General features: G+C 40.7%; 1 protein-coding gene across 1 annotated transcript in view; it reads left to right on the top strand.

Moving 5' to 3' along the window:
• The first annotated feature begins 510 nt into the window (after positions 1 to 510).
• Positions 511 to 13545, top strand: part of gnas (GNAS complex locus) — a 39249-nt gene continuing 26214 nt past the window's right edge. Inside the window, exons 1-4 of the mRNA XM_008289246.1 lie at positions 511 to 732; positions 6976 to 7048; positions 12829 to 12883; positions 13004 to 13123. Of these exons, the coding sequence (XP_008287468.1) occupies positions 594 to 732; positions 6976 to 7048; positions 12829 to 12883; positions 13004 to 13123 (387 nt within the window). The 5' untranslated portion in view covers positions 511 to 593. The remainder of the gene's footprint in view (positions 733 to 6975; positions 7049 to 12828; positions 12884 to 13003; positions 13124 to 13545) is intronic.

The following is a 13545-nucleotide window of genomic DNA, read 5'->3' as shown; positions in this document are numbered from 1 at the left end:
CTCGGCTCCTTGTCACGGGCAGCAGTGAGACGCAAGACCCGGGCTTTTGGAGATGCAAATTAGGGCTGTTTATTGCGAGGGGAAAGCCCGCTTTTTTGGTGACATAAGTGTTGGATTATAATTCTTGGATAAGAGTCGAGGGGGGAGACGCGCAGAGAAAGTGGACAAACAAAACAAAAACTACACTGCATGTGAAGGAGGAAAAAAAAAAAGCCCGAGCAGGATTCAGAAGGCGGCCTCCGTGTCGTCAGCAACAGTATCCTGCCCTTTTTCTCTGACAGCAAAGAAGAAGAAGAAAAAAAAAAAGAAAATACGCGTTATGGACACATAATTTGCAGCCGGACAGTTTCCCGGAGAAGGCCAGGGGCGTCAAAGCGCGTAAATGTGGGCAACATTGTCGCCAAATCCGCGGGTCAAACGAGGGATCTAGACTATTTATTTTTCTTTCTACATACCCCCCACCCTCCTCCTCCACCACCACCACCACCACTACTTCTTCTTCTTCTTCTTCTTCTTCTTTTTCTTCTTCTTCTTCCATCTCCTCCTCCTCCTCTTCCCCTGGACCCCCTTTTTTTCTTTTTTCTTGCGGGAAGATGGGTTGTTTGGGCAACAGTAAGACCGAAGACCAGAGAAATGAGGAGAAGGCACAAAGAGAAGCAAACAAAAAGATAGAGAAGCAGCTCCAGAAAGACAAACAGATATACAGAGCAACACACAGACTACTACTTTTAGGTGAGTTGGATTCCTGTCTTATGTATGTTCATGTTTCCTTACATTTGTCCTGTCTCTCTGTCTCTCTGTCTGCTTGCTGCTTCACAGTTTAGGCCTCTCAGTTTGCACAGTTGAGACTCTGCTTCCTCCCTGCATAACCTTCTGGGATGTTGTTTTGGGAAACATTGTCAACAGTGTGACTTTGCCATTGCATAAGGCTGAAAATGCAGCCCTGTGCTGGCTTTTCAGCATGTTGCTGTCAAAGTGACAGTCCCCACAACCGGCAGCGGCCACAACATGCTGCAGGTGAACACATAAGGTCATCATCGTCGCACAAACAGCCACCTGGCATCAATCAAAACAGGCTTTATTGTCATTTATTGTTGGTTTGCGCCTGCTTTTTCAGCTGTTGTGAGTGTGTGTGGCTGCACAGCACGAGTTCCAGTCCTGCACGGAGGCCGCAAAAGTTTGCTAAACCAACAATAGTTAGAACGTTGCATGCCAGTTTGTGGGTGTGTAGCCCAGACAGTGTCATGAGATAGTGGCAAGTGTAAGAAAAGGCACAGGAGAAACTTGGAAGAAATGAACATGTGTAAGACTCAACATGTGGTTGTGGCTGTGTGAGAGTGAACTGGAGGTGGGCTGGGTCTCTGACATTACATAAGAAGACAAATAAGAGAGTCTAACTTCTGTACCCTCCTTCCACGTCCATTCACTGGCTTATCACTTCCAAGAAGCCGCGGTGTTCTCTGTAAAGGCGAAAAACAATCATAATATTTGATTAATGTAATGTCATTGAGGCTGCGTATTGTGTGACGCGCCGGTATTTATGCTGAGGGAGGAAGTTGTGGTGACTTTAGGAAAGCAGAAGGACAAGACCGGCATGAAAACCAAAACAAAGATATCTGCACTAAAGTTAGCTCTGCTTTCATTATATAATAGATCAACTTAAACTTGTTTGTGCTCGATGCTTTTAAAGATGCAAACCTGGTGCAGCTGTAGAAAAAAGTGCGCTGGCCCTTTGTGCTTAGTTTGTATGTTGTAGTGCAGTTGACAACCAGGAACCAAGACACTCTTCAACATTAGTGTGTGTGTGTGTCGCTCTTTGTGTTATTTGTAGTTAACACACAAAAAGCTGCAGAGCAAAACTGGAAGCACGTCTGTCCAGCAGGTTTCAGCATAATTGGAACCTGCGATTAGAACCGGTCACTGGATTAAAGAGTCGGTTTCATCGGATTAACTAGATCATCTAATTAAAGTGTTAATGGGTTTGTGGCCCGTGTTAGCAGGGCGGGTTTCAGGAGGACTAATGACACAATGTGTGATGTGTTGAAAGGCAGCAGGGACACTTCTGCAGACTGGAAAGATGAGACAACTTTGAATCAAGATTTATTGGTCCCCGATGTAGGGATATAAGCTTTAACTTTCTGTTTCTAGGAAGTGGTGGATCCCATCATCTCCTCACGTGTCTGCTGATGTTTATCCAACAAGTTACTTCAAAAAATGTAAAAGTTTCCTCACGTTGAATCGTCGATGATCCATTTTAGATCAATTCCTGCATCTCTTAAGCAGGAAAATACCGTTTTATGTGCCACTTCTTAATATTTACATCTCTATATTTACGATGATGACAATATGACTGAACAGCAATTAAGGTAGACGTAGTAGCAAAATCACTGTGAACATTTCGAGATCCAATTTATCGTCATTCAAGCTCTACAATCAGGAAGCAGGATGAAATTTTAAAGCAACTCAATCACAATAAAACACCACAAAACAAACCTGTGTGGGTAAAAACATGCCTCAAATGTGCTAAATAAGTAAATGTGCCATTAATAGTCCATAAAATCCCACAGTATAGGACAGAATAGAACTGCTCAGGTCAGGTGGAACGAGTCTAGAGTTGCACCCGTAAACAAGGGTGGTGCATCATTTTATTCAGAAGTCTGATGGCGGATTGGTTTGACGGTGCAACTCTGATGCACTGTCATCACAATATTTGTGAATCAAATGGAAAATCCAGCGTGCACAAAGCTCTGCACGTGTTTCTTAGCTGCGACTATTCTATCAGTTGTCTGTCCTTTATTTGCTCTACATGTTATCTTGACTAAGCTTTCCTCTAGTACTACATCAGGAAGTTCATCATTAACGTGACGGATTCTTCAGAACTGACCGGGTTTACCAGAAGCCGTGCTCGCTGTTAGCATAAAAGAGTTTCAGATGTTTTGTGTTTTTTTTTTTTTTTAAACTCTCTTCCTGCAGAGATTAATAGTGCGACCCCCGTAACCCGCCCCGACCTCTGTACCCGCTAAATCACTATCTCATATCGAAAGAGCTGCTCACACTTTTGATATTTTTGGTGTGTTTTCAGAGTCGACTTGAGTCATTTCTCAACTGAAATCGCAACGTACTCGCTTCATGGATCTGAGTCAGGTGGTTAAACAGTTGGTTTGGTTGTAAATGCTCCTCGGTGCTTTTGTTTTCTAAGAAGTCGGGACGTTTCATCAGACAATGCAGCGCTGGAAAAAAGACGAGGAGGAGACGGGAGAGAAGCGGGACAGCTGACACTGTGACATGAAGTCATCGGTCAGATTTGAGAGCGTGATGTTATGAGTTCGTGGTTCATTCACTGCAACTGAGAAACCAAAATGCCCAAAGCCCCAAACTCTTCTATTGTTATTGATCTGATCATGTACCAGGCTGCACCTCATAGGTAGGAAACTCAAAATGTCCCGACACCAAGTTGCTGCAACTTCCTGGTTGATCAAACACTTCGATGTTGGCATTCATTACTGAGTGCTTTTAATTATGTATTTTTAAAACTGGATCTGTATGTAGGCTGTTGGTTTGAGGACATCTGATAGTAATAGTTGTTGTTAAACTCTAGTTTAGTTCATCAGAGGGAGCTGACACAGGAGAGGATCTAATCTGCTGTGTCACATCATGTCCTCATGTCAGATCTTAATATTGCTACTAAACTTTAGCTATAATCACCCGTTTTCATTGCATCTGATGTTAAGTAACTCTCAAAGTTATCTAGAACTCAATATGAGAGGAACATCCATGCACACAAGTCACATTTTGAGACCATTTCTTAGTTAAAAACATTCAATGATACCTTAAAAATCAAGCACTACTGACTGATTGTGCAGTGTTTATGTATAACACTGTAAAATCAAACACTGCATTTTTTATTTTAAGCTGCCGGACAGGTGCTGCAAACAAAAAGTAGGAGTTTCAAGTTACAGCAGTTATTCAAATAGTGTGCAGGTAATTTCAAAAAAGGGAAAAATGATTGTCTAAGAGAGCCTTTGTGGTGCATTTTTAATTCTCACATTTAATACTTCACGTTATATTTCATGTGCAAAACATTTTAGATCTCCAGAAGTGAAACGTATTTGATTCCCGTGAAGTCACATGTTGATGTTTAGATGATGTTAAGATAAAGACGATTATGAAAAGTACTGTAACCTTTAAGGCCTGGGACAGGAAGGGCATCGGACAGTGCAACGAAGCTGCAACTTGTAAACACTGACTCTTAAGTTTCTCGCTCTTGGTGTAGTTGTGTATTCTGCAGAGCTGTGAGTTTCGCTCTTACAGTAGATACACACAATCCATCCAGAGACCTGCAGCATACGGCTGACTGCCTGGCAATGCTGTATACTAACAGCTTCCGGTTATTGGCACACAAAAAATGCATCACAGACAGGCCATGCACAGTCCTGTGCTGCAGGAGTTCGGCTCTACAAGCAGGATGAGGATGTTTTTATGTAGTAAACAGAAAATATCTATCATTTTAATATTTGGTTTGACCATATTTTATCTTTAGCCCTCTGAACCCCAAACTGTTTCTGGATGTTGTCATGTTTTTACTCACTGTGAGCTCGTTTTTTACTCTAATATAAAGTCCTGCTCGTCTACGGAAACAGCACAGCCATGACCAGGAGTAGAACATGTCCTTTTGTTCCAGATAACAAAATTAAAATTGCATAAATCATTTTTTAAAAAAAAGAGAAAATAAAAGCCTGAAATCGACACGTACAACATTTTTCCAGGTGTTTTTGTAAATTCTGTAAATAGTATGACTATACATAGGCTCCTATATATATTTAACTCTTCACATTTTTAATTTGTCTGTCATTGTCTCTTATCCACTCTGTGTAACCACTGCCTGCAGTTCAGCTGAAAAGACTGTTTCTCTGTTCAACTGAGCCACTGATGGTTTCACAGATGTGCAGAATGTATTGATTGTACAGAATCTGATCAGTGCAAAGAGTTTATTTTGGCAAATGTTAAAATGAGACGTAAAGTGATTTTGATGAAATATCCCAATTTTAAGCTTAAATTTTTATCATTTTATCGACAGAACGACACGTGACAGAGTTCAAGTCACCATTTTTACAACTCCTGGCTCTGATTAATGGTGTCATTTTGTCAGTTTTTTTTTTTGCTTGTCAAACCCAGCCGTGGGTTTTGGGGTCCAGAGGGTTAAAACGACACCAGTTCTACTTCAGTACAGCTCTACTTCCGTCTGTTTGGCAGGTCAGCATCACGGAGGACACTTGCCACAGTTCTTCAGTATATTTAGGTTTTCTCTGCGTCTTTTGTCTCTTCATGTGATCCCAGACTGACTACATGATACTGAGATGAGGGCTCTGTGGGGGTTTTACCATCTGCTGCAGGTCTCCCTGTTCTTCTTTCCGCTGAATATAGTTTATTATTTTACTCTGGCTGTATGCTTGGGGTCACTGTGATGCTGCAGAATGAATCTGAGACGGATCAGAACAAGAAAAAAGGAATCTAGTGTCCAAAACTTTAGCACAGCGCTTGTTCCTCTTACTTATGTTTACACCTTGTCAACACATTTTCTCCACACCGAGCAAACTTCTGGGGTAGTTGTTTGTTAGAAGAACGTTGCTAGAATCAGCAGAGGGCTTTAGGAATTTGAAGAGGCCAGTTTGTAGTTAGTTTGATGCCACAACAAGATCTTACAGCACGATGCAAGCTCAAACTGGAACTGGAAATTCTGTGTCATGCAACACTTGTCAAATATGAAACATCTCGTCACCTCTTTGTGCCAAACTCAAATTTTTATGTTGTGTTTAACACTGTAGCACCTGCTTTTGAAGAGAAAATACTACGTTTGCTTGTCATGTGGAACTTAATGGTGATGGTAGTCATCCTTAATTTAAAAAGTGTAATCCTGTGATTGTGGATTAATCCAGTTTATTATTTCAGCCGTGACATGCATCCTTGACTCAACCTCTTGTTTTCCCCTAAAAAGGTTGTGTTGAGCGTATTCAGTCACAACCACAGCAGCTTGAGAACTTCCACAATGAAGGCTTTTAAGTCGTGACTCAACATTCTGACCCTTAACAATCCTAAACCTTGCTATCCAACAGGTTTTTAGTAAAAACGAACAGAACCCATTAAAAGTAGCCTTAACATACTGACAGCCTTGGATTCTGACATGAAATTTTATGTCACAAATCAGGATAACGGCGTATTGTCTGACGGAACAATCCCACAGATTGGCTACGTTCACACTGCAGGACTTAATGCTCAATTCAGATTTTTTTTGTGAAATCCGATTTTTTTGTGAGTTCGCTCGCTTTTCCAATTAAATGCGACTTGTATGTGATCTGCTGTGTGAACTTCACACGACCCAAAAGTGTCCCGCATGCGCAGAAGAGGACACGGCGATGTCACACGCAGCGAGCGTGCTCAGTGTTTGCGGAAGTAAACATGGAAGGTAACGGTGGAGCATATCTCCCACCCCCCGCCGCCGCCGCCGATGGTGGAAACAGAAGTGTGAGCGCTAACTAAACTGGCATCAGCAGCCAAGTACTGCCTGTGCGTTCCGGCCACTTCCATCCCGGGGGTTGCGCTCCAACAGGTACCCCCCGACTGCTCCGAATATTCGGATATTCATCATTAATTGGGCCTGGATATCCAGAGACCAGAAAGCCCTACTAGTTGTTATAACAACTACGAACAATTATTAACAACAAATGAGCCTTCAAGCATCAAGCCCTCCTTGTATCTCGACCTCCGTCTTGACAATCCGACATAAAAGAAGGTTTTACATTTAGTGTCGGTTCATCGAGTCACGACTAAACACGACTTTTATCCACATACGGGAACTAAAACTACTATACACAGGTGGTATTTTAGAGATACTCTGTCCCAGCACTGTGTATGTGAGTGTATTTTTTGTCATGTTGTCAACAATCTGTATCATTTTACTCCCTCTGTGTCTCTCAGGAGCTGGAGAGTCAGGAAAGAGCACCATAGTGAAACAGATGAGGATCCTACATGTCAACGGCTTCAATGCAGAGTGAGTACGGTGGTGATGATACGACTTTATACAGAGAAGTATCGGACTTCTCCACAGCCTCTGAACCCCAAACACTTTCTTTGCCTCTGTCACATTTTTATTCACCGTGGGCTCATTTTTAATTACTAAGAATTTCTGTGGTTATTCATTTTATAAAAAGTAAAAAAAAAAAAAACCTGAGCGAGTCTGCTCAGTGTAGCACAGCCTGCAGTTCAGCCCAATTTGGCTCATAAGTTCCTTAATTTTCATCATGACTGCTGGTTGCACCGTCGTCCACTAGTGGCTTCCTGGTTGTACCAAGTAGCGCTGAATTTTTATTTTTTTACAGAAACAGGTTAATGCAGACACTTTATTTTTGGCAATTTTTAAAGAAATAAACATGCGGAATAAAGTGAATTTGATTAAATATCCAGATTTTTTTTTTCTGTTTTTACAGTTTTTCATGATCAATGGTTTAATTTTTGCAATTAAAAAAAACAGTAAACATCCCTTTGAACCTGTAGAGAGTTTTAGAACTTGGAGGGTTAAGAAATGAGAAACCTCAAGTCCAAACTGGAGCTGCACCTCCTCATAGACCCTTACAGGGAGCCATCTTGCAGTACATTTTCCATCATTTCCCTGTAGTGCACAAATGGACACATGCACCTCATTGGAGCTGCCCCGTAAAGTCAGATTATACTTGACAATAATGACATTTAACCTCACAACTTATAGACAACTTGGACAAACTGAGCTGGTTAACAGTGCATCAGTATAATCTGTGTTTCAGTCAGAGCCATGTGGTCAACAGCAAACCCCAACTGCTTTAAATACACCTGGAGAAAGCGTTGTAGTCAGTTTCAAGTGGACAAGAATTCACTGCAGGCAGGTTTCATCATCTATAAATGAGACATTTAGGTTCTTTTTTTTTAATGATATACCAAAATTTATAATCAAATGTTAAGAACTGTCAACTATTTTGATAATTTAGCTCCCAGTTTGAGTAGTTTTTTAAAGAAGTCAAAATACTGTGATTCCAGAATATTGTATTTTAAGTATTTTTTGGTTTCTTTCCTTCGTTGTGACATTAAACTGAAAAAAAAAAAAAAGATGTTTGAGGACGTCATCTTAGCCTTTAAGGAACAACATTTTTTTTACACTTGGTACACCAAACAACCCATCTGTTAATTAAGAAGTTAACATTACAAAGTGCTTTTGGAAAGTAGGTGCCTGTGCAGCTCAGAGAAGAACAAAACATCATGTTGGAGCTTTTCAGAAACATCCGTCTAACGAACTTTCTCTGCACAACTCTCATAAACTGTTCACACAGACCAGACAGGAAGTGAAGTGTTATAATGCGTCCATGTGTTTGTCTGAACTTTGTGGACCATTTTTTTATTACACAAATCTGGTGACAAACGTAAAAAAAAAAAAGTGTCTGGAAGTAGTTTTTTTTAGAATCAGTTCCACTTTTTTTGGTCATTGTTTCATGAATTTTAGTCTTTGGACAAACCGTTCTGAAGCATTTCTTATTTTCAAATCGCATCCTTAACTTGAGCTGAGTAAAGTTTGTGTGTGTGTGTGTGTGTGTGTGGTGTGTGTGTGCCAGCGACTTGGCATGTACCAGTCCGGTGGAGGTCATGTATTGGTTAAGATGGAAGCATCTTTACAAGGTTAAACTAGAAAATCAGCACCTAAGGCAGACTTCAGCATATGACCCAGCGCGTGACTCCACAACACTGAACTGTGTGTGTGTCTGTGTGTGTGTGTCTGTGTGTGTGCCTTCATTCAGCATCACCCCTTACAGTCAGATACGTGACATTACTTGGATGATCGGCTTGATTTCTCTGTTCACAGAATCCTTGTGTGGCTCCTTTGTTGTCAGCGTCCGTGTTGTATGTTCCTGAACGTGTGGTCAGATGTCAGCGTGTAACAATGAATCACCGCCTTTGTCTGCGAAGATCCATTAAAGCCAAAACAACAGCGTTGCTGGCCGGTTGCTTGTGGGTCTTCACATGACAGGCATTGTAATATGTTTTAATGAGGCTGCATCCTCAGGCAGGATATTAATACACTGATTTGGGACTTAAAGGGTTCAATAACGCCGGTGATAACAGATTCGGGGTGAATGGGCCGAGTGTTGTGGTAACGTGGTAAGGTCAGAGTAATTGGCTTGTGACCGGAAGACTGCTGGTTCCAATTGCTGGCCTGAGTTGGAAAATGAATGAATGAATAAATGAATGAGTGACTCAGCGCTGCATGTTCTTTGAACAGTCATGACTGAGCTGCCCTTGGGCAAGGCATTTAACTGCCAGGCTCATCAGTGGACATGTGAAGCGCTCAACAACTGAGGGCTGCAGATATGTGGGGCACGTTTTTTGGGGGGGGTTTTTGGAAAAATTGTTCTGATAAACTCCAAAGTAGTGAATTTTGTGGCTATAAAACCAACACGATGAGCTGAAAGACAGAAACATGCAGAGCTGAGAGGAACTACAGTTAAAGTTCTCAGGCTGTCATTTAGTCAGTTCGTATATAAAACTGCTGATTGTTTTAGGGCTGCACGATATTTGAGAAAACAGACTTTGCAGTATTTTATTTTTCTGTATTTTTCACATATTGCAATGTGAAAAATGACACCAGAATACCTAAATAACTCTTTTGTTGTCCTTTTAGAGTGATTGTGGTGGTTTTGTAGGGGAGTGCATGTGTAACAGACATTTAAAAAGCAGCTTGGAACCTTTCACACATGCTGTAAAACTAGCAAAAGCATCCAAAATATTTTTTTTGCTTTGGGTAGTATTCAGATCTGGCTTTGCATTTGTCACATTTTGCTTTGTTGTGCTGATTTAAGTCAATGAGTTGCCTTATAGTGACAACAATTGCAAGAAACGGCCGGCACAGAACCTGTTTTTGGTTAAAATCCTCCTTTACCGGCTGAAATATTTCCATCTAAGCAATCAAATCTTCCTTTTTAGTGTCTGTGAAGGTTCTCAGTCATCCAGGTCATGGTCATTCTGGTAGATTAATCGTAGCAACTGGACTTGCTTTAGTTCCTTGAAGATGTTCCACCTCTCATCCAAGAGGCTTCATCAGTTCTGACTAGTTGGGAGATACTTATATCCATAAGGATCCATGAACACCTGAGTTTCTGTTTCAGTTGGGGTTTGTTGCTCATGTCAAGGGGAAGGAGCAACAAATACTCACTCAGAACCGATGAGGCCTCTTGGATGAGAGGTGAAACGTCTTCAAGGAACTCAAGCAAGTCCAGTTGCTACGATTACTCTATGAGAACTTCCTTTTTAGTGTTTCTCTCGTGTTCTTCGCTCGTGTAGTTGAGCACGTGTAGATCTGCGTTTCAACTCTGTGACTTTTAAATGACGTTTAAAAAACACTAAATGTGTCCAAGAACAATTCGATCAGAGTAAATGCTGATCTATCAGACAGACTTTTCTTCTAAATTTGTGGTGCAAAATGAGATTCGTGTAAGTTTTCTACCTACAGTCGTAGCATGTTATGTTTTAATTCATTTAACTTATTGCAACGTGACTGTTGCACTCACACAGATCGCAAAGTCTGTGCTCAGACAACATGTTGTGCAGTCGTAGATTAGAGTTTTAAACCCTTTTCACCTTCAACATCTCCATTTTTTATATCTGTTTGTTTTCTTATCTAAATTCTCTTGGATGTTTGGCCTTATGCGCTTGTTTTGGCCATTCATAGACATGATTCAGTTGTTGTTTGACACACTGATACATTAATTTCCAGTTTTTGGCTGAATATCCAATTAAGAACAGTTTCACCAGATGCTGCTGCACTCTTACTTATGTGCATTGATGGTAAATAGAGTCCAGCTAAATGTAAATTTGATAGTTTATCGTGATCCGACAAAATTACCAGTGCAACATACATGATTTTTCTTTTAATTATCGGATATAGATTTTACATATGTCCCATGATCATCTTTTCAGCTCTTGAGTTCACCTCAGCGTATCACTAGACGTCATCACTGTAACAAGCATGTGGCATCATGTTTTGAAGCTGACTGTACCTACTAAAAATAATTTACTAATTAACCGGTTTGCATACTTCACTAACTGCTCTTTGTGTAAACACTGCCTGCAGTTCAAACCGGTTCAGCCGCTGAGTTTTTATCAGGTGATGCAGCTGAAACGTCAGGATTTTAAACTTAAATTTGATTGTTTTTCCTGACAGAACCCTACTTTGCACATAATAAGTTAGAGAGCAGATTTTTAGTTATATTTTTTCTGATTTTACAGTTTCTGGCTGTGTCAAATGTTGTTATTTTGACGATTTTAAGTTTTTGTTTTATTTTATTTTGTAGGATAACATGTCTTTTAAACCTGCTGGTGGGTTTTGGGGGTTTAAAGGGCTTCATTTTGAACCAGATTAGTAAAGAAAAAACTTTTCTCTCTACTCAAAGGTTGATGTTTTGTAGCAATTGCAGTAATCAGCTTCTGTTTTTATGTCATTTATTTATCTGCTAGTTGAACGTCGGGTGTCTGTACGTGGCCAAATCATGTCATTGCAGCACCGTGCAGCTTTACCTTGGAGGCTCTATGTGTATCCATGTAGTTTAGGATTTTTTCTGTTTGAGTTGAGCATCGTGCAGCCTTAAAAGAACCATTCGAACAATGGATCTAACAGAGGTTACTTGTTTTGAGGTGAAGCTGTAGAGGAACTGTGCAGCTTTTTTGATAATCAAATTGATGAGCATGTAAATTAAGAGATAAATTGCTTAGAGAGGTGTTTCTGAATGCAGAAGTTCTACCTTCATACGCTTAGAGCAGCGCAGCAGCAGCAGCAGCAGCGTCGCCCGTGATAAAAGTCGCACAGAGCAGCGAGGCCCGTCTCACCCTTTGTCACTGACATAGAACTATTGTAAACACAGAGTGCTGTTGTCCAGGCCGGCTCAAGGTGAAAGATAGTCGAACTGGCTCTCTGGTTGCCTTTATTAGAAACATTTCTGTCAGACAGAGTCCAAATGTCTTGTACACACAGTTATCCTTCACAGCAGACAGACATAATTTCTCCGCCACGCGTGCCGCTGAAGGTCTGTTTACCCTGCAGGATCAAAAACAAACTTAATGCACTTCACCACAGTCTGCTGCCCCGTCATGCTAACATGGAAGTCCTTCTCTGTACGTCGCTTTTTTTTTTTTAACATCATTAAAGCGACACTCGCCGGCTAAACTCAACTATTATAAACTCAGGAGACAAGATGATAGCTGATGTTCTGCAGGAGATAGAAAACCAGCTGCACAGATGTTTGTAGTCGCTGTTGTGTCCCAACAGCTGGATGTTCAGGAGTAAAATAAAAAAGGTCATTTACTATTGATGAGGGATTTTATTCTAAATTATATGATTTATTATGTTTGTTTTTTTCCTGCTCCTGCTGGAAACTTAGTGCAGTTTTATTTTATTGACATTTTTTATGTGATTATTAGAGTTTAAATTAGGCTGCAATAAAATAATTCTGATTATTGGTGTGTATTTATTGTTTCTTGTAATATGTGAACACCCTTTTATATAAACTGGAAACTGCTTCCAGAATAAATCAGCTGCACATAAATGAGTAAATTCCACAGATTTCTTTTGCATCTGATGATGATGTTATTAGGATTACTTTTCCATTGGTGCATCTATGTCTGGTTTCCACGAACAACAGTAAGAAACGTCTCAGACTGTATTTATTTCTGATTGTCGATCTTGAAGATGCACATGTCTGTATGGTGCAATAAAATCCTAACATGATTGTCACTGAACTTTTGTGTCTGTTTCAGAGAGAAGAAGCAGAAAATTCAGGACATCAAGAATAATATTAAAGAGGCTATTGAGGTAAGCGTCTATGTTAACGTCGTTTCTGCTGTTTGGAGACAAAGAACATGTTTTTTCTTTAACTGTGAGTTTCCAGCAAATAATCCTGTTTTCTTATCTGTGTTTCTGTGTTTCCAACAGACCATAGTAACAGCTATGAGCACCCTGACACCGCCGGTGCAGTTGGCATGTCCACAGAACCAGTACCGGATCGAATACGTCCTCAACCTGGTCAACCAGAAGGACTTTGAGTTTCCGTCTGTGAGTAGCGACACATGCACCCACACTCATGATGATTGTACCTGTGGTTTATGACGACAGTGATTCATTAGTTCCCTTATTAACAGGGATGCACAACACTGTTTTTCTGCAGTATATATATTGCATTATACGAACAGCTTCGTAAACTGCAAGGTGCACTCTGTGAGCTGGGCAGACCTCATCATGTTCCCTGCGTATGTCCGTTCTTCTCTTGTCTATGTTAGAATCCTCTCTCTTGTATGATAATCTGAGTAAAATGCAGTTTGCAAACTTTTCAATTGTTGGTCCTGATTGATAAAGTGTCCAGTAAGACTTGTGTGTCTCTGTGTTGTCCGGCTGCATCATGAGTCTGTGGCACCTCTGTTTCAACTACTGCCTTGAATTTTTCACACAGCTCTGGGTCGGCAACGTAGAAGAGATAG

The sequence above is a fragment of the Stegastes partitus genome, unplaced genomic scaffold, assembly GCF_000690725.1.
Source record: "Stegastes partitus isolate 25-593 unplaced genomic scaffold, Stegastes_partitus-1.0.2 Scaffold601, whole genome shotgun sequence".
In the NCBI taxonomy this organism is placed as follows: domain Eukaryota; kingdom Metazoa; phylum Chordata; class Actinopteri; family Pomacentridae; genus Stegastes; species Stegastes partitus.
Note: the sequence above shows the minus strand (reverse complement) of the source record. Positions and strands in the feature narration are given on the sequence as shown.